Source organism: Platalea leucorodia (genome assembly GCF_965183815.1).
Source record: "Platalea leucorodia genome assembly, chromosome: 3".
NCBI lineage: Eukaryota > Metazoa > Chordata > Aves > Pelecaniformes > Threskiornithidae > Platalea > Platalea leucorodia.
This window is the reverse complement of record NC_138825.1, coordinates 8,871,308-8,892,486: the sequence shown is the minus strand read 5'-3', so window position 1 is coordinate 8,892,486 and position 21,179 is coordinate 8,871,308. Positions and strand designations below refer to the sequence as shown.

Here is a 21,179-nt window from a genome sequence, read left to right as displayed (position 1 = left end):
TGCCTGCTCGAACACCAAGAAGTTGCTCTTGGAGGGAGCAATCCTCTCTGCTTGTGCATTCACAAGAGTTCATGATACAAGAAGCATCTCCCTGTCCTGCTTTTCTGCCGTTAGTTACTTCTGCCTTAGTGCTAAGAAGGCTCAAGAGTAATCTCACTCAAACAGGAGAAAGCCTAACATCCTCATGATGTGGCTCTTTGTCTTTTAGTCTTGGTATTAATGAAACAATCTCTCTGCTTAAAAATGCAAATGCTAATTATTTTCCTTCTTAAAATAAAGATCTGTTATATGCCCAGTATTAGATTTGTCACATTACCACACATTGATCCTGTAAACTGGGAAAAAAACCTCCCAACCATCAAAGTGCCCAGCTGATAAAGCCAAACCTCCTGATAAAATCAGGCGTGTTCTACGCAAAATGAACAGAAATGGGATTGTTATATTTGGGGGTGAAATAATATGGTATGACTCCAAAAATAAATGCCTAGAAAGAAAAATAGAAGTGATTTTTAGATAAAAATCACATTAATAGTGCTTTCCCCATGCAGAAAAAAAAATGATTTTGTGTTTGAGTCTGATATTGCAGGAGCAGATACCACTGATCCACTCATTCATTTCGGCAGGGCTCTCCGGAAAGGTCTGCCGGCGGGATGAATACGGATTGTTAGCATTCATGAAAGTGCCTCGTCGCTTTGTTGCCAGGAAATGGTAATGAAAGTACAGGGATGCCAGCTTGATGATAGGGATACGGGGCGGCGGCATTAATCCCGTGCTTCGCAGACACGAGATCTCTATCATTTGCAAACATGAATGCCTGCACAGGCTGGCGGAAATTTCGGAAGGTCGTTTCGCTAATGGTTTTGTAGAAATGTGGAACGTTAGAAAAGCTTAAGCCAACAACGGCATCACGCTAGAGCTCTGAAAAACATCCTCTACCCTGCAGAATACAGTTTAATGGGATATTATACTCGTGCGTAAAGTATTTGTGCTGTTTGCTTTTTAGGTAAGGAGAGTATAACTAAGGTGACTCGCCTCTGCGAGGATCAGGGACCATCAGGTGTTATTAATAAGCAGAGGGATGCTCATATTTTTACTGCAAAAGGCAAAGAAAGAACCTTTCTGGTAAATTAAGATGGGGCTTTTCTAGATAGGCTTGCCTGTGAGCAGAATTAAGACAAGACCTTCGGTAAGTCCCAAGGGTGGGGATGCAGCGGTCAGGATTTTACCTAAATCTGAGGGCTTTTATTTTTTGTTTCTTGCGTGCGATATTTTCTAGTGTTCGCTCAGTGGGAAAGATAGAAGGTTCATATTTGTGCCTTCATAAAATGGTAGCGTTTCTTAAAGGTTTGTCCTGCACAGGGCACTTTATGTTGTCCTGCTGCCTTTCAAGGGATTAGCATCAGTTTCTAGTATAGGTAATGAAATCTTGTACAGTTTTATGATTCTGCTTCTTTGTTTTTTACCACTCCTTCAGAATAGTTTGTTTAAATATATGTAACAGGAATATAGCGAACTACAGGAAAGACTTCAGAGAAGTTGAGAACGATTTTTTTTTTTTTTTTTAAAGCAACAGCTATTTTTCACTCTGACTGATGACTTGTCATTAGGCTGGAAAAGCGGGGAAAAGCCCCATGAAATAGAGAGGAAAATCTCAGTGCCCTTGAGCTCTGCTGGGCTCTCATACAGGAGACTTCTTGCAAGGCAGAGGGCTGATTATAATGAAAATCCGAGCCTGCTTTTAGTCCTTCTGTTCTTTAATCTTCAAGAAAAGCAATCTTTGTGTGTATGGCTCTTCTAAAATGACTCCATACATCTTTTATAAATGCTCAGTGGAAAGTATAGCCCAGCTGAAACAACACTGGGGATAAGGATGTAGGCTGCATGTCTCCTTGCCATTAACGGTGCTCATCGCCCTGGAAAGCTCGCTCGTCTTCCGATAGCCAGACTGCCATTTATGTGTCTTCAATTGCAATCATCCTGAAAGCAGCAAACCTCTATCTTGTTCTTAATTATTCAGATAGCACTTCTTGAGAAATGTTTGAATTCGTAATACTACTCAAAACTTCCCACGACGGAAAGTGATGCAGAGCTCCTGAGCGCTGCTCTGGGGTCGCATGCGGAGAGGCTGTTTTGTACCATTGCTTTGGAAATTAGATACCGTGATATGACATTTCCTTTTAGCAATCTTGGGAAGCTCTTCCAGTGCTGATAGCAATCATCTCCAAAGAAAAAAAGTGCACTAACCTCTGGTGAATATATCTCTTGAGAGAAGCAAAAACAATCTTATGAAAGATATTACCCGGCTTCTGAAGGAAGGAGCCTCGGTAAACGCGCCTGTCGTTTTGACCTTTCCAGCCGATGGGACGTGAAAATGGGGAGATTAAAGAGGCAGAGCTCGTTCATCAGATAGGAGCTTCTGAGAGAGGACAAAGCAGAACAAAAGAGAGCCCCAAAGCTCTGTGTTAGAGGCCTCCTCTAAACGGATTCAGGGAGAAAGTGAGAAGTGAAATGGTTCCCTGGAAAACCTACGGCCCTGTGAAATAGGTGTAATGGATACGGCTGCTTCTCTCTAATGGCAAGTGCTTTCTTGCCGTACCTGCCTACTGCCGTGCCTTTAGGAAGATGCCTTTCTGCAGTGAGATGAACGCTGACCTTGCAGTGACTTGGGGGTGGGTGGACACCTGGAAGATGTCCATGGTGGAGCGACCAAGCAAGATACCCTTAGTCAAAGGGACGTCTTTTGGGACTCTGTTATCTGACAGATCATTTAGGGCTACATTACAAACATAATGGCTGAAAATTGTGATCATATTTAGCCTGCAAGAACCTTCACTGTCCAGGGCTGCTTCTCCTTTGCTATCAGTGTGCAGGAAACACTGATTACTGCTGCTTTTCCATATGGGATTAGCAACGTATCTTCTGACTATACACTCTTATGAGGTGTTTTGGTTCAGCTTTTGAATAGTAAATACACCTTAAAACTGCACCAACTTAAATTTCAGGATGTTATGGATTTACTAGACTCAATTTCATACACGAGCAGGTTGGCTTTTGTCTAGAGGCAGGGCCCATTTCTCTGTGGCATGCCAGATTGGGCAGCTATACGAGATAAAACGCATGCACGACGTTATATTGTTAGTCTTTTGCTTCTTTTTAAGCAGTGGAAGGATTAAATGCGGGGGTGCAGGGGACTGTTCCTTGGTTTTCTAACACGACATACACCGAGCTCTGGCTGTGCCCTTTCCATCAAGTCCGTGTGACCCAGGTGTTGGGTTGTGAGCATATGGTTCATAAAACCTCTGTTCTTAGGTGCTCATTGACTTCTTGTGTGACCACGTGCATCTCCTTTCTCTTCTTTTCCCTGTCCTCTTTTACCTATCTTCCCTATTCAGCTGCTAATTCCTGGCATGGAAGGAGCTACACTGGAACATATCTGCTACCACGGACTTTCTGGCTTGACTGAATTGATACTCCAGCCATTTTACATAGCAATATAAATTGTTATTGCCAATAATAATATAACCATATTTATCCCAAGGCAAGGAGGGGAAACATAAATTCTCTCTGGCAATGCTTATCATCTGAAAGTATGGGTACAACAATATCCCATGTAAATTTTCTAAATATGCCATCATCATTATAGCAGCAATGATGCTTCTCACAGCCAGCATAAATGCTATCAGGTTTTTTAATGCAGTCCAGTATCAGTGAAATACTGCATTAGTATTTTATGTGTTTATACGCACAACTTTTTGCCAGTAAGAAAGCGATATTACTTTAAATAATTGCAATACTGGTTGTACCTCATATCAAATACGGGAAACTGTGTCAATTGAAATACTTAGCGAAAATGCGTTCGTTTCTTAGTGTTTCTTCTATTTTGAACTCTAGCAAAGAGCAGCGACTTTTTAATGTAATCATTATATGGCAGAACAAGAATGGGTTTTGTGCTTTTTTGCTGGATCAGTAATTCAGCAATTGAAAGGCAGCTGGCCCCTCTCCAATGAAATCATTTCAACTGTGGCTTTAAAACAGCTGATTCTCCCCGTAGCTCACGCAGGAGGACGTGCAAGATCTCAGTGTGCTGCCTTTAACCAGCAACATTAGATCTGTTAGTGAGATATTGCTAAGCAGAAAAGTAGACATTTGAAACGAAAAGCAGTTTCAGGTCTTCTTCACCTTTCTTTCTTTTCCAGCATGGTATGATTTATCTCCGTGCCAGGGGTTTTTTTAAGGAGAAGCAGTGGCCACTAGAGGGAGAATAGGTTATGCATTTGTTTTGGACATGCATACTTCTTATTCATGTGAGATACATCTTCTACATGCAGTTATTGACACATAAACCCTGTTTTTCTTGTTCTGGTTTGTGTGATCCTAATCTAATTTTATCTCATTGAATAAACACAATGAAGTAAGAATGACAAGCTGTAGTTTCATTAAAACAGTTCGCTTGCCTTGATTTGAGTGTGAATTGCAGTAAGCGTTGCCTAATGCCCTTTGTGGATATTATTAAAAAAGAAATAACGTTGCAAGTTGAAAGATTACTTAATAATACATGAGTAATTTCTTATTAGTAAAGGTTATTTCTGAAAGGAACCAGGACCAGGTAACACTGGCAACTTGGAAGAAAAAAATCTTTCTGATGGTGTTTTAGTTTCTTGCTAAATTCTTCCCAAAACGTTTTTTAAAGTACACACCAGCCCCTAAATCTGAGGGTTTTTTGGGTGGGCTGTTCAATGACCTTGTCTGAACACCCCTTTTCTGCTCATGGACAGTGTATTTTGCATTGCTGAATGAAGGGAATCACCTAAAGCTGCCTGCTAAGGGCCGTGTTTGGGAGTGTGTTTCACGGGCTTGGTACCCTGGCACGCCGTAAAGGGATGCCCTCTTCGTGGAGGCTGCTCTGCAGCTGAAGCAACACTGACAGTGATTTTGGAGAGCACACCAACCCCTACCCATCCAACTGCCTTTCAAAAGAGGCCAAGTCCTGCATTTCTTACTCTTTATTCAGGCAAAACCGGCCTTTGAAGCCAATGATGAAGCTTATTTTATCTTGTGGACAACAAAAGCGGAGTTAGTTCAATAGATCTTCAGGGGATGGGCAGGAACTGCAGGGATGGATGTAAGCAGTGGGCCTCTCATGATGTTCCCCCGATGGGCTGAATCCTCCCTTGTCCGCCCTGTGCAGAAACACAGCTGGTATTCATCAGTCAGTTGTTCTCCTTGCACGGATGCTTCCCATGGGCTCCTTCCTTCGGCAAGTGCCCGCCTGCCCTCCCCAGCCCCAGGCAGCAATCTCTCATCGCACCCTTCCTTCTGTTTGCTGTTTCTTTTCTTTTCGTCTCTTTTGCCCCTTGAAATTCTCAGCGGGACTCGCGCGCTGGCATGCTGGGCGGTAGGCTTGGCTTACTAGCCTGATTAGAAAGAAGGTTATGTTTATTTTCATGAGCAAGTATCAGGAAAATGGCTGTCCAGACTGCCTAAATATTTCATTCCAGTCGAGAGGAATCTGTAGATCCTTTGAAGATGTGTGTGCTGCCTTTCAAGTACCTCCTAAAATAGTTTTCTTATGGATATTACCATATTCAGCAGCTCAGACCTACACCGTCTCTTTCCCTGGGGATTACAGATAAAGCCTTATCTTATTAAGAAGGCTGACCCGTACTCCAGTCTATTTTTCCGCTGATCCTAATCTTAACATTAAATACAACAAGATTTCACATAGAAGCAGTGTATTAGGACATAAATGTGCTCTATACTAACTCAAAGTAATCTCTTTATTTCTCTCCAAATTTGACTTATCCAAATCCTTTAAGTGTTTTCTCAGGGAACATTATTCCAAGAATATATTTGTCTGCTTTTCCCTGTAGATACTGATTAAATTGCACTGAAGTCAGTACAAGATTTCTCAATGATTTTCAGTGTTTTACTTTCAGCTTTCCATCAATTTATATTTTCCCAGGTTGTTCTTATTTTATTCTGAGCTTGGCTATAACACTAACCTTCGTTTCTGCTGGAAATCCGGTAACTGCTAAAGATCAGGGAACAAACTGAGTGTAAAATACACGCAGCGATACTTTTTGTGCCCATGACCTTCCAGCGTCCGGCCTCAAGCTGTCGTTCATCATCAGTTACCCTGAACCCACAGTATAAATCACTCACTAATTCCCACCCTGAACCTGTCTAGGCAAAGGAAAACAGATTTTCTGCCACAAGAAGAAACAGAAATAACATTGGAAATACAGAAAGAAAGCTTAATTATTATTCCTTTCCCGTATGCCACCAACCAAACCTTCTCTGGCCTTCAGGAAAGCTTCTCATGCTTTTTAATTTCCTTCATGCAACTCATGGCCTCTGTCTGCAGCCTGATGTCCCAAGGTGGATGCCTGAAGGACACTTTCCTGCCTTAAACCTAGATACCCTGACAGCAACCATAGCTGAGCTCCGGGGTTTAGCATGCCAGACAGATGCCCTTCACAGCCTTTATCTCTTGCTTGGTGAGGATGTCAGCATCAGCATCATCTGTTTTGCTTCTCTGGATGCAGAGCAAAGAAGCGGTTCTCGCTGCTAAACTCTTTGGTCCCTCCAGCACTGTGGCTTGTTGAGGTGCGGCGTGGCTGGGGATGTGAGACGGCAACAGGTAGCGGCTCAATCTCACGTCTCACTGGGAAGTCTGGAAGAGACTTCTCTGGAAGAGACTTCTCTGGAAGAGACTTTGCAGCCCCAAACCTCCTTCATCTTTTATGCCAGTAAAGGCAATAAAAGGTGTCCTGGAGTGAGGAGTAAGGGGCAACGCACTGCCTGCCTGGTGTTTTAAAAAGCCAGGAATAAATGGCAGTGGGGTATGCAAGGAATTTCCTTGGCCTCGTGGATAAAACTACACTGGCTTACCCAAGAACTTGGCCCTGACATGGCCTCGAAATCGGTGGCTATTCTTGATCCCAAGTAGTGACACGTTGACGTGTTGTGTAAATCCCAGGGTGCTGCCGAGAGAACATCTCCAAACACGGCACTGCGATAATTCATTAAACATTATTAGATCTTTCTGCGGCTTGCTTGCTTATCAAGCCTTGTCATATTACCTTTTGGACGTAACAGATTGACTCTGTGTTAATTGAATGATACACCAGAAAACAGAGCAAACGAGAGAGCTCAGAGCCTGCCACCATCCATGAATTGTAAATAATAAGAACTCGATAAGGAAGAAATATCAGAACATCTCCCTATTATATTTAATAAAGAAACAACAAATTGCTACGTTCTTGGATGGTTGGGAAAAATAATGAGTTGAACAATAGACAACCTCATTTCTCTTTCCAACTGTGCAGAAATTAAATGTCAACTACAACCACTTATTCTTCATTTCCACTTCTCTGTACCATACTTTTCCTTGTCAGGCTCCTTAACTGAAAGTGAAGCAGGAGAGGGGACAAAACCGACCTCATTTCTATGAAGGCAGCAACATGTTTAAAATGTTAGAGCATACTCTGTGAAACTCATGAGTGCTCTTTGTAATGAGAAAAGTTTCTGTGTAGGGCAAACTTCTATTGTGCAAAGCCATCTCCCGTTAATATTTTAAAATAGAAATTAAGCGGCTGTGTTGTCACAGTTAGAGTTCAAGGCGACAATTGTGTCTCAAAGGAGAAAGTTGTCTCCTATAGAATATATATGCGAGTATAAGTAGTACCTTTGCTTCTCTGTTGTTATATACCTTATTTGCTTATTCCCATGTGAAGTATGTTTAAAATGCTTTGAAACTAAACGGAGGCGGAAAGCACAGCAAAAGGAAAATCAGCTCACAGAAGAATTAATGAAGCAATTAGCAGTAGATCAAAGCAGCAGAGAGTCAGGCCGGTGACTTTGTGGTTCAGTTCTAACTAAGCTTTGGCTGAAGCTGTTCTGGTTCAGTTCTGGATCAAGCCTAACGTAACACCTTGAAAACAATGATGTGTACCCAGCGGTTTGAATCTTTGCTTGATTAATTCCCCCAGATGATCAAACTCAAAGGCTATTTACAAACCATTTCTTCTTTTGTGTGGTCCAGCAGACCACAGGAAACCTTTAGCGTGGATTTTGGTGTTTCCCCATCCTGCCACAGCTGCACCACGGCGGCTTCTTGGGTCCCTCCGCGATGGGGCAAGGAGCTGTGTCTGCTTCCCCATCCAGCGCAAGAGTCAATATGGCTGTAAACCCTTTCCACCCTCCCTCGTGGCTCAAACGAAGGTCTGTATAAGGGGGTGCCAGTGAGGACACCCTTCAACCCAGCTGGCCGTCTCCCTGTATCCTCCAGCCAGGAATCTGGAGGATCCCTGCACGTGGGCTGTCTGCACTGGAAACGGGCTCCACGTCCACCATCTCCTGTACAAATCTCTCGTGACGCAGCCTCCAAACGCTTGTGATGGGCACAGGGCTCTCCAGGAAGGGATGCACCTGGAAAGATGGGCATGACCCATCCTGCTGCCGGATGAGCTGCTGATGGGCCCTCTGTCAGTGCGGGAGGGGTGATCACGTTCTGGTTTATATTGTCACCATTATAACTGTGAAGGTCAACAAGAGGGCTGGATGCAAATGAAATGGACTCACTTACATTTAGTTTAAGCTAATTTCCGAAATCGTGGCAAGCAGAGCACTGGCACACAGCCTGGAACAGCAGTGGTCGCTGCTGCTGCTGCTGCCAAAGGCACCAAGTGCTGCCATTTCTTCTGCAATTGCTGCTGCTGCTCTACCCAAATGCCGAGGGTGGTGCTGGCAGCGCCAGCTCCGGGTGACCCTCCTGTGCTGCCCCAAATTCATTGCTCCCACCCTGAGCTGCCGGCAGCACCCTGGCAGCTGGACTGGCTCCCTGTCCACAGTATTTTATTAAAAAGAAAAAGGCAACTGCAGGAGAGAGCAAGGGGGAAATACCAAAACCTGGCACCGGTGGTAGCTCATTAAAACTGAACAGCTCCGAAGGAGAATTTCAAGCTGACAGCTTGATGCTTATTTACTTGAAACTGCATGCTGAGACCTGCTGGAAATGGGATAATTCTCCTTGTTTAGTACGGACTCATGCAGCACTTAGTTTAATTCTTAATAGAGTGAAATCCTTTATTTTTCAGCCATCAGGTGGCTCCATTTGGACCTTCCATTGGGAAGCTGTAGTGAAGCCCTGGCACTTGCCGGGGCTAGCAGAGGGACACTCGTCCCCTTGAGAAGTTATCCACAGCAAGCTCCTCTGCCTGAATACAAGTGTGAGTTCAAACCAGAGATGTACAGCCGTATTTTGTGCAAAGTGGGTATGAATATAGACCCAAAACTTGGCTTGGGAATGAGCTCAGGAAAGCAAACTGTGCGTATGGATTAAAAGGACCATGTTTATGTGCTGCTGGGAATGGGCAATGCAGTTTATTCTTCATGATTTTGACAGATTGGAAAACCAGAGCATCCTGAGGAGGAGGAGGATTCCCCTGGCTGAGATAAAGGAGTTCACAACATGTCTTGGCGGGGACAGCAGAAATGCCATCTGACCCTGTGTGGCACGTCAGCTGTGAAAAGCTCTGCAGAAGCAGGCTGGAGGACGATGCTGAGCAAGTGTTTTCCCCAAAGGATTCCCAGGAGTGGAGAGAAGGATAACTTTCCTGATGGATCGATCCGTGAAAAGATAATACCTGCTCCCAAATATTGGCCACGGAGGACCCTCTTAAATCTCTTTAGTAGCGAGTGTTGAGCTTTCTGCATCAAATTAGGAAATGCTGATTTGCTAATCAGCAAATTGAACCCAGGCTGACAGCAAGCTCTGGCCTGACAGCAACTCCCACGGGATGAGGAGATGCCCGCCTGTCTGTCCCCTCCATCATCTGCCAACTGGAAGGGTATCTCAGCACGCTCAGGTAGAGGTCCTGGTCAATGTCTCCTTTGAACATGTTTCGAATTGCGATGGGAGAAGAGGATGATGGCGGGTAAGATGTAACCATTGGCTGAGTTGTTAATTCCTGCCCTTCCAGGCTATTTGCATATGAATGCAAGGTCATCATCACGGGCAATGTGCATTGGAAGGGCTTGAATGAAAGACTTTGCACCACTCGTGATTAGTAAGGTCCAGCCTGTCATCTCCTGGGCTTGGGACTTGTTTTGCAACCCCAGGAAACGAGGGTATGTGCCTGAAGGCATTTCTGACCCAGCAGGTCCATTGCAAGAGGTCAATTAGGAGCAAGAAGGAAGCGCAGTAGATGGTGGTCAGGAGTCAGTCAGGTACAGTGCCCCTTGTCTCCTTGCCAGCAGGCTGGAGACTCGCAGAAGTTCCCGAGATGCCACCTCTGAGTCCGAGCATCATTTCTACCGCAGGCGGAATTGGCTTTCCCAACCCGAGTGAAGGGTAGCAGAGAGGCTCGTTGTGATAACGCAAGGAAAAACCTTGGAAATTCTTCGTTAACCCTATCTGAACCCTGTGTTTATTAAAGACACTTATACCCAAGGAGTAGAGAAGTATTTGGGAAAGCCTGTGCTTTGGGTTTGGTTTGGATTTGGGTTTACAAACTTTGCCAGGTGTTTCTGAGTGTAAAATATTTAGTATTTAGAAACTGACGACTGTATTTTCCACCAGCTTTTTAAGGAAAGGAGGTTGAGACGCTTGGTGTGGGTATGTATATTTACATACCTTTATATTTGGGTTTTTTTATTAATGTCTACAAACTGTCATCTATGTATGGAAGTCTCAAAAATATCCCTTTCTGGCAAGTTTTGTAGAAGTCAGGCTGGGAACAGAGTGACTTTCCTAAAGCCTCAATCCTTCAAACATCCGCTGAGCAGGTTAATTACAGGACGCAGCCCTAAGAAAGCAGCTTTCCTCCTGGATCCTCCTCTTGTAAAACTTACTTACTTGTCCCTTACTGAAATTGCAGGTGACGTTACATGCCGTGTGTAATAATGTAATGTGGCTGAACCGATAAGAATTTCAAGCAAAATATTTACTCATTGCTGAACCAAGGGCCAGAAGGGAGAGGTACTCGGAGACAGAAATGGATCAAAGGAGCAAACTGTGCTGCCTATGGATGTATGTTAAAGCCAGGCAAATAGTGCTGATGCTGAATGTGTCTAACTCGAGCAATATTTAACCAAGTCCTGCTTACTTTTACTGAGTGGACTAATTTATCCCACTTTCCTGGCTACAATTTGTGTTGTATTGAATTACAACCCGAGTGGAGCCAGCCCCTCTGACCCTGCTGCTGGGTCGTGCCATAACCACCCAAGCGCTCGATGCCGGTTACAGCCCATGGACAAGGGTTCATCAGTGCTGCTGGACAAAACCAGGCCTGGCTTTACTCTCCATAGACTGCCTGCAGCATTTGTCTCCTGGCCTGGTGAAGGAAAGACATTTCTGAAATAGCGAGGCACCGAGAATTGCAGGAGGACGGGAGAGCCTGGGGATGTTTTGCTGCTTCATGCCGGGCGTGCTGCGGCTGCGGTAGCCGGTCCAGCTCCCATCTGCAATGGGCACTCGCTACAGCAGTGGAAAAATGTTTTCCATTTCACGGGATGGTCTGTGCGGGTGTTGAAGCTCACTGTGTCCCCTAATGCCTGGATGTCTCAAAACGCAGCACACAGAGACATACTTACTGAACCAGATGTATTCCTTCAATAGCTTTGCCAATCAGAGAAAGGGGAAGCACGACTGTCTGAGAGGAGTTAGATGCTCTACAACTTAGGCTACATATTGATTGGCTTTTCTAGGACCCTTAACTGGTGCTGAAAATTGTTACATTTTATTGTATTTTTTAACACTGCTTTTTATTCTTTTATCCTATTATGCACACGTGTACACATCTACTTTTTCTCACACACTTCTTAGCTTATTCTGTCTTTCTAGTGTGTTTGTGCTGTTCCCTGTCAGCTTGTCATATGTCCCAGATCCTCTTTAAAGCTTTCAATGTGCTTTAATCAATTTGCCCGCTGCCTTGGCAGGGGTCCCCCCGCCTGCACGCTTGGCTGCTGCGGTGTGTCAGCTCCCGCACTCAAAAGAGTGACCTGGTCCTTGGCTGATCTTTAAGTAAATATTGTTCCTTCTGTGATTTCCCAATGCCCCAGTTCTTTCTCTTCCACTGTAACACCTCTCGGGCATAGCACAGTTGATCCCTTCCCTCCCGTGACCTCTGGTCCATGATACTCTGACGCTGGTGCCGAAACTTCTCCCAACCCTTTTTCTTTTACCCTCGGAGTTTGTCTCAGCACCACAAACCCCAGCTCTCTCCTTGCATCTTTCCCCCATTCTTGTCCTCTCACATCGCTGAAAACCTCAGGAAAAATCCACGTTATGAATCCACTACTTTCTTTTCCATCTCCAAACCTTCAATGCGGTTTTTAATCTCTGACTCTCAGGCCAGAGGTCCCGTCTGGCTGTTGAAACCCTCCTGGGTCTCCAACAATGTGCTCTTCTCTCTCTCCCTCTCTTATATTGTTCCTTCCTCCTTCTTTTCTTTTACCAGCCCTATATTTCTTCCTCCCTTCTTCTCTTTTAAGCTGCCGCACCAGTGACTTTCTAACCCCTTGCCCTGGAGCCCCTCTTGTTCTCATCCTTCCTCTTCTCTTCCTCCAGAAAACCGAACCCATAATAGTTTCTCTTTTGCTATAAAACCACCCCGTGGACCTGACCTCTCTCTTCAGACGTCACCTCATCCTTCAGTTGATCTGATGCACTGCCAGGGGACATTACTTTTCTGGCTTATTTCTTGATCCTTTCCTTTCTCCACCCCGTGGCATCTCTTTTTGCCCTGGTTCGCAGCTGTGTTTCCATGTCTGGTGGGCTTCCACCCCATCTCCTTCGACCGCCTCCAGCAGTCAGTCATCCTCCAAATCTCTTCTGTCCTGGCTCGCTGTGTTCCTCTGAGCCTCCTCCTAGTGCTTCCCTACACCTTTGGGGTTAAACGTGGGGTCCTTCTGTCTCTTATTTTCCCTTCTCTGCTCTCCTCCTTTTCCCAGGTCATCTCATTCATCTACATGATCCTGGTTACCACCGATGCTAACATCACTCGTCAGCTGATGTTTTTACCGTCACCCCCCCTTCCTCATTCCTTCTTCTTTTTGGACGCAATCATTTGTTAGTAGGAGTCAACCCTAAGGACGACGTCTGAGAAGGTCTGAGGCCTGTGTTTTGGCAACTGTTTTTTTGGCTTGTCAAGCCAGTAACGTCCTAATGACTTGAATGCAACTGTGTTTGTATGGCGTTTTCAATGGTGTCTCCATCCTGGGTGTGGTTTCCAGGCACTGACAACTCCAAACAAACAAAAATATGTATTATTTATGATAATATTATTTATCCTACTTTTTTATGTTGTCTTCTTCACAGTTACTCCTTCCAAGCCAGACGTCCTGCTGTGGCCAGCTGGTCCCCAGGGGAGGACGTGCCTGGCTGGTGCTGGCGGAGCGGTTATCCAGTCCTGTGGCACCGGCACCGCAGCTGTTTCTGAGGCCTTGTTAGGGTTTTTCATTACTTAAGCATGCTGTGAGGGGTCCTGCCTCCAGCTGGTCCAGGCTCCGGCTGCTTCTCCGAAGGCAGTGGAGACGGCGATGTTCCCTGCGGGAGCCCTGCCGGCGTAGGTTTGGTGTGAGGTCTCCAGCTCCCCATGCAGGGTGCGTCCCTGGGATGGGGGCTCCCCCCCGCTGCCCGTGCTGCCCGGCCTCGTGACGTCCTGGGCATCCCAGGTGGATGCCCAGGCTGGGTTTCTGCAAATACAGATGAGGGCATGGCTCTCCATCGGACACTGCTCCTTAACGTACATTTGAATTTACCCTTTTTTTACGTCCGCTTTTCTCCGAGCTGACCGTAATCAGCTTTCTCTTGTTATACGCAAAGGACAGAGTCAGTGCTGATACCTGTTGGGAGAGCTGCTGTGTGCCCTGTTATAAGCAGTAAAAAAATAATAACCCAGATTTATCACATTATAGATATAAATATTATTATTTGGCTGTGACACACACTGCTTAATCACATTTATCTCATGGAAACGTTTCCTTCCTTCACCGGTGGGTCCCGGTCCTCGTCCCGGCCCCGTGGTACCGGCGCGGCGGCTGCCCGGCCTCGCCGCCATCTCACCAGTGGCTGCCTGGCCGAGCGCCACAGGGACGGCGCGCACGGCTTTGTTTTAACACCTTCTCTTAAATATGTGCCTATGTATATACGTACATAAAACCAAGGACAAAAAAAAGATCTATAGATATATATGGATATATGTAGATACATATAGACATAGATAGACACATATATATATCTATATAGACATCTCTGTCCCCCCATGTATAGGTATATATAGGTGTATATAAATAGGGTTGTTTATATATAGAGGGGTGTGTGTATATACATAGGGAGAGGTATATATGGGGTGTATACAGGGGTGTGTATATAGATGTGTACATATATAGACACACCTACCTACAACCCTATATATATCTCCCTATATATAATGGGGAGATAGATATTTATGGGGGCGTGTGTGTGTATATGTATGTATATGCATATACAACCCCCCAAAATCAATCAATCAATCTGTCTGTCTATCTGTCCATATATCTATATATCTATATACACCTCAGGGGACAGCCCTGTGGAGAAGCACGCACCCACCCACCCACCCACGGTAACTGTCGCTACCCCCGTACGCCCCCTCCCCGAGGCCCCCTCCGGCCTCCTCCTCCTCCTCCTCCTTCTCCTTCTTCCTCCTCCTCCTCCTCCCCCCCCTCCCCTCCCCTCCCTCCCCCGCCCGCCGCGGCCGGGAGGAGCAACGCCTGGCGACGTTGTTTGTCCCTGCGCGGCCCCCATAGCCGCGGGGGGGGCGGACGCTGCGGAGGGCGGGCGGGGGTTGCCATAGCGACATGGCCTAGGCCGGGGGGCGGCCTGCGCTCGGCCCCGGCGGGCGGGGCGCGGGTCGGCGGCGAGGGCCAGGCCGGGCCGGGCCGGGCCGGGCCGGGCGGGGCGAGGCGAGGCGAGGCGAGGCTGGGCCGGCGGCGGCTGGAGCAGGTGCGGGCCCGAGCGGCCCGGCGGGGATGAGCCATGGCTTCGGTGAAGGTGGCCGTGCGAGTGCGGCCCATGAACCGCAGGTGAGTGCGGCCCGGCGGCGGGGCCGCCCCGGCCTTTCCCGCGCCCCGCTCCTGAGGGGTGCGTGAAGCTCCGTGTCCCGCCCGCGCAGGCGGTGACAGGCGCCACCGCGGCGGAGGCTGAGGGGAGCTCCGCCTGGGGCTGCGGGGCTCTCTTGGCGCTCGGCTGAGCGGCTCTGCGCGGCAGGGGCGGCTGCTCCTCCCGGCGGGCTGGGAAGCGGCTCCCCCGTGGTGCTGGAAGGTGTGCGGCCTTCCCTGGAAAGTTCAGTCTGTCACGGTCGTAAGCATTGGTGACGAAAAGGTTACTTCGGTGAAGATAGGAAACTATTGAGAGGCAAGGGCCTGCCCAGAGTGTACAACCAGGCTTCTAAAATGTGAAAGAAAGCTACTTCTTCTTTTCATCTACCAGCTGCAACCCCTTCTACCTACTTGAAAGAGAGAGATTGTTGTCTAGTTCATTTGCAATGCCAGCTTTTGTGGAGGAGCCATTATGGTAAAGGTTATTAGCAGGCTACTTAAGCTCCAAGTATAAAAGAGGCAGTCCGCCCCATTTACTATACTGACAAGAGTTTATCACCCGCTTCTTGAGATGTGTCCAGGAAATACACACTGCTTTCTTTGGTGAAATAAATACATAATGTGCACAGTGGAGTTAATTTTTAATGGCATAATTTAAGAACCATATGTACAAAATGATCAGATTGTACTGGCAGTGCTCTTACTTCTTCTCTTGTTCTGGAATGATGTAGCCAGTTAAAAAGAAAAGTGTTTTAAAAGCATAGGCAGCCCATCAGGCTCCCACCCTTCCTTTCACTTGATCTGATTCAGGTATTTAAAAAAAATGATTTGCCAAGTTCTGAAAGTCAGTTGATATCTTGTTATTTTCAGTGGGGGGAAAAAACAAACCACATGAAAATAAGGTCGATGAAGATTGGAAGGGGAAAATCTTGCAGGTTGGTTTCAAGTAGATGAGGCAGTTCGATGGAGCCGAGTGGTTAGAGGTCAGGGCTGGTGAATAATCTTGTCACACCCTCCTGCTTCCCCCTGCTCCCTCCCCCAAGTTTAACCATATGGTTCTTAAAAATTTATAAAATTATTCTGTATATACATTTCATTCTTCCTCTGACAACAGGTAGGATAGGTCTTTAAAGTATTGGTAAGAGTTGTTATTTGTAGTGTTTTGGTAGCACTAAGAAGTTTTGTTTGTGGACTAGAACCGTGATCTGCTAAGAGGCAGAAGAGAGCGGGAAATGGAAAGCATATGGCAGAAGGGAAAAGGGCTGGTAATTGTGATAGGCAGTGGAAATACCAGATGATAAAGTGTGAGTAGAAGGTTGCAAGTGTTGTGGCAAAAGAATGTTAGACAGTGACTCTGGACCTCGTGCCTAGAATGCACATGGAAGGACAACTTGGACGGGGCTAGATCAGAGCATACCTAGAAAATGATGAAAATTGTGATATGATGGAAAAGAAGGAGCTTAAGGGAAGGGCAGGCAGAGGCCTGGTGTGATCAACATCGTCTTTGACTCCGTGTACTGAGTGGCAATGAGTAGGCTGTGAATAAACTTATTCAGAAAACTACTAAGTGTCTGACTATGGAAATAAGCAAACTGTGAAGAGCCTTCCAGTTCAAGTTGTTAAAACCTTGCTATTTATGGGATGGTGCTTGACGTTTACAAAACATTATCAGGAATCTGGATTCAATGTCATGGGTTGTTGCTTCAAGACCCAACAAGGTCTTGGTTTTTCAGAGGCAGGGTTGCTGTTCCCCATGGCACTCAGTACTGCAGCCCGGGAGTGGTGCTGGGGTTGGTGGTGCTCCTCTCCTTCAGTCGGCGCTGGACTCGTGTGCTGTATATTGTAGAACTGAGATCCTAAGCCTAAGAGGATCCACTAGCTTTTTCTATTGCAATAGTGAAGGTATTATGATTATTGCTCCAGACTTACGGTTCACATTTTGCTTATATTGGTTTCCCTTGTACATGTCTTCTCTCAGCTGTGCTCCCTTCCCCTTTATGGGTCACTGCAGTGTTTTATGGAAGAAGGTTTCTCCTTGTTAAAAGGAACTTTCCCAATTGGGTTTTCATTCTGTGGCACTTGTTTTCAAAATCTTTAACATGATACTGTGTAGAGTTAAATTTAATTTCGTGTGTGTCTCTAAATTTGCTTTGGTTTGTTCAGAGCTTAATCATATAATGCAGCTTATTTCATGAGTCATTTTTAATTAGAGAAGACAGAGTTAATGAATGGTTATGGGTAAGACTCCTGCATTATGGAGCAGTTGCACTGTGTGGTGTCATAGCACTGCTAATTGTGTAATAAGTCATGAACATGGATCTTGGAATGAATCATGTGATAGGGAGGAGGTTGTTGTTTAAGGATTACATGCTGTTTCATTGCTTAGATGACAAACTTTAGGTTTTGTTGTCGTTCCCCCCCCCCCCTTTCTGCTGTGATTTATTTTTAGTCTTCTCATTCTCTGGCTTGACCTGGAAGGAATTTGTTCCTTTCAGTGCTGTTGTCAAAGCCCTTGGCCGTTCTTAAATTAGTTAACATCCCAAATTGTGTTATGCAAAAGTTACATTAGAGGTTTTTTACTATATCTTCAGATAACATAATTAAAATCATGTCTAATGGCTTTACGGTTACTGCTTTGAAACCAGTTGTGAGCATGAACTTAGAAAGTTCAGTTGCTTGGTAAGTCTCCATCTATCTGTTGGTTTTCCTAATTCAATACTGGATTGCAGTGACAGCCTTTCAGTCTGTGCTTATATTTTAATGTTTCTGTAAAGGGGCTAAAGACCTGCCAGCTGGCAGAAGACTAGGTTTTCTCCATCAAGTAGAGATCTTCAGGGAGGTGACGTTGGGTGGTTGATGTATTTTGCTCTGGCAAGTGAGTGGTTTTGGTCACCATTATTTCTAAGGTTCATTTTCCAAAACAGTCATTAGAAGCATTCATTTATTGTCTTCAAATTTGGAGCACTTGACTGGAGAATCCCATACCTGGTCCCACAAAATGCAGTTTCTCATCGAGATTCTGTCATTCCTCAGAATGGCCATTTCCTGGGCAAAATAATGGGATCATAGAGAAGTGCAGTTGGCTTCGAGGCACTTTTATGTTCACGTACTGAACAGATGACTTTGGGTTACTGGTTACTAGTCACTAGCTTCTGCATAGTGTGAGATATTTGGGATCCTGATAAGCCTAACCTAATTATGGCTCTTTGTTTTGTATTATGCACTGCATCTGCACAGTTCAAATAAATACATTGCTTTATGTTCGTCTGTTCAGAGTCTTTTAAGGAGAATGAGGGGATAATCTTTTCTTACTTCCATTTTATGTCACATTTTCTCTGCATGAAAATTAGAATTCAGTTAGTGTTCAGGAAAACCACTTTTATACTTTGTTTATCAGGTAAATAAAACTATCTCAAGCATGCTAAATAAGGAGAAATGTTTTGATAGTTAATAAATATCAACTTGATTCTTCCAGATGCTATCACCAACTCTTATGCCCCTCAATTTCTTACACCTGGTAGCTTTGTTTATTGGCTTTTAATTAATGAAGTAATAGAGGAAAACAAGCTTTTGCTGATTTTTAACCTTTTCCATCTGTTTCTTGCATTTGCATAAACTAATTATTGTATTTAACTCATTGAACAAACTAAACGAGGGTCATATGCTGTCCGTACCTGCAGAAGATGCAGCTGACATCAGAATGTGGGTTTGCACTGCAGTAAGTTCTTCTTCCCTGTGCTTATCCAGTGCTCTCGGTGTTTTAAAATGTTTATTTAAAGGAGCTGTGTAGACTTTCCCACAGCTCTGTTGTTATTTCCAATATAATGAAATAGAAGTTCCAATTTGAATTAATTTTTAAATGATCAATTTTTAACCCTGCATGCACACGCTCCGTAGATTGGCTCTGCAAACAGAAGTGACCGATGGGGGCGGCAGAAATGTGTGCCAGTGGCTGTAGCGCTTTACGTGGTTATGCGGTCATTCACAATTACCCCATGAAGATTAACAGCTTTCATGTTTGATAGTGGGGAGACAGACAAAATGTGTTTTATTGCTCAGAGAAGGCTTTTGTGTGACTCTGGGATTTGTTTGGATTAAAAGCCATGCCAATGTCAATACTTTAATCCACAAATACATTGTACACAATTATTCATTAGACGTAAGGCTGGCCCTCTTGGTTTTACATTATTACACCTCTCAGTTATGCTTTTAAGTCTAAGTAACTCCTCTGCAGGCAGAGCTGGAGTCAGAGTACCTTGGAAGTTTAGGACTAACGTTGTATTATCTTTAAAAATAACTGCTTGTGCAATCCGAGCCTTAGTATCAATAGCAGAGTTTTCAACGGCTCAAATTAAAGTAGCAATGCAAAGGACAGAGATATAAAATAAGCTGTTTCATTTTACAAGGAACATGTGACTAGAGTGTTTTTGTAGCAGGAAAAAGAGATAAACAAGAAAACAGTGAAGAGCCAGCTGAAATCTTAATTTCCATTCCGAATGTTTACAAGTGATTTAGGTAGGAGCTTACTGGGAGTATAAAAGTTATAATTAACTACCTATGTGTTTTTCGAATTGGGAAGAGAAGCAAAAGAAATACATGGAGAATATATTATAGAATTTCCAATGCAGGGAAGAGGGGAATGAACTGGTGTCTCATGATGAATTGCTGTGTCTAAAATATAGGTTACTGTGTATGTTTTTCATTTTCATGAATTTACAAAGATGGAGTGTTTTGACAAAATATGTGTAACATCAGTGTAACACAGGTAGAGTGAGAAAAGATGGAATGATTATAAGCAAGGACACCCATAGTTAAATATCATATTTGTCTCTGAAGTGCATGGTGAAGTTTTTGCTGCGTCTGTTTCTGAGCACTGATTGTTGGTTGTTGCTCTTAAGAGGATCCAGAGTGACAGCAGAAACATAACTCAGAGCTTAAATATGGCCAAGTGTTGCAATACTGTCACTTTCTAAACTACAGTACCGATGAGGATAAGCCATTTATCAGCAAGCTGAGTTTGCTATTTCTTACGTTAAGTCTTTGAACTTCTGTTTTAGTAATGGTGCTTGTGATTTGATTTACAATCATGTACAATTTATCTACTATAAAAATATGTTGAAAGATCTGTGAGGATCAGTGAGGCTGTAGTGTGCCTGGGGTGAGTGTACCTTTCTCTTGCCTCTGCCTTTATCTGTGGGTGAGTCCAAATCCAATTAAAAAAATCTACTTTGATGCTGAGTTGGCAAGATAAACTAACTGTTCTGAATGTGAGTCTTTCACCTTGCTGTATTTTGTGTCCAAAACCTTGAACCCACTTAATGACCTCCAGCAGATTTTTTCCTTTGGGAAAGTGTTCAGAGTAGATACACTTCTCTCTCTGGAAGTAAGCTATATGTGCATGTGTGTGTATATATATAAAATGACCTTCATCACTTCATCAGCGTGCTACTTCTGTTGTTAGCGTTGGACCAGTGCATAAAGGTGTAGACTCTGATCTGAGTTCTTGGATCATGTGAAGTTGATACTAACAGAACTTGAAGTCCGAAATTAAAAGTGTGTTTGGTTTTGTAAGGTACATGAAGAAACAGTTTTATTTTCTGTTTATTATCTGTCACCTCTTTAAGAGAAGCAAACAGTAGTAAGAGTTTTTATTCTTCAACATGGTCATGCTCACCTCCTCAGGACAGGTCCCTTAGTACAGGGAGGACCAGAGGGGTGAGCATCAGCATGACAACGCACACATCATCTCTCCTTAATAACCACTGCCTTTTGACTGACCTGAATGAAGATGTGCTTAACAGACGGGTTATGATTGGCAATGGCTTGGTGATACTCAGTGGGTATGGCCAGGTTCTGGGGTGGGGTTCAGAGCAGTGGGCTGCTTCATTCCTTTTGCCTTGGCAGCTCAGCACGTGAGGCTGCCAGATGTGAAAGACCACAAAAATCCAGAACTCGTTCAGTTGTGAGAAGGAAGTGTGGAATATGCTCCATGTTTCCCTAGAGGTGAAATGAAATGATCGTTGTATGGCCAAGTTACCTGATTGTTTAAGGTGTAGGACTTTGAGAGACAGAGGAAAGGAGAGGTGGGTAGGACA

The 21,179-nt window shown here is 44.7% G+C and overlaps 1 protein-coding gene across 2 annotated transcripts in view; it reads left to right on the top strand.

The window, feature by feature from the left end:
* Positions 1-14,958: 14,958 nt before the first annotated feature.
* Positions 14,959-21,179, top strand: part of KIF16B (kinesin family member 16B) — a gene marked incomplete at its 3' end in the record, with an annotated part of 141,114 nt that continues 134,893 nt past the window's right edge. For both annotated transcript variants that reach the window (XM_082306684.1, XM_082306683.1), the window contains exon 1: positions 14,959-15,069. In XM_082306684.1, coding sequence (XP_082162810.1) covers positions 15,023-15,069 — 47 coding nt within the window. In that variant the 5' untranslated portion in view covers positions 14,959-15,022. The remainder of the gene's footprint in view (positions 15,070-21,179) is intronic.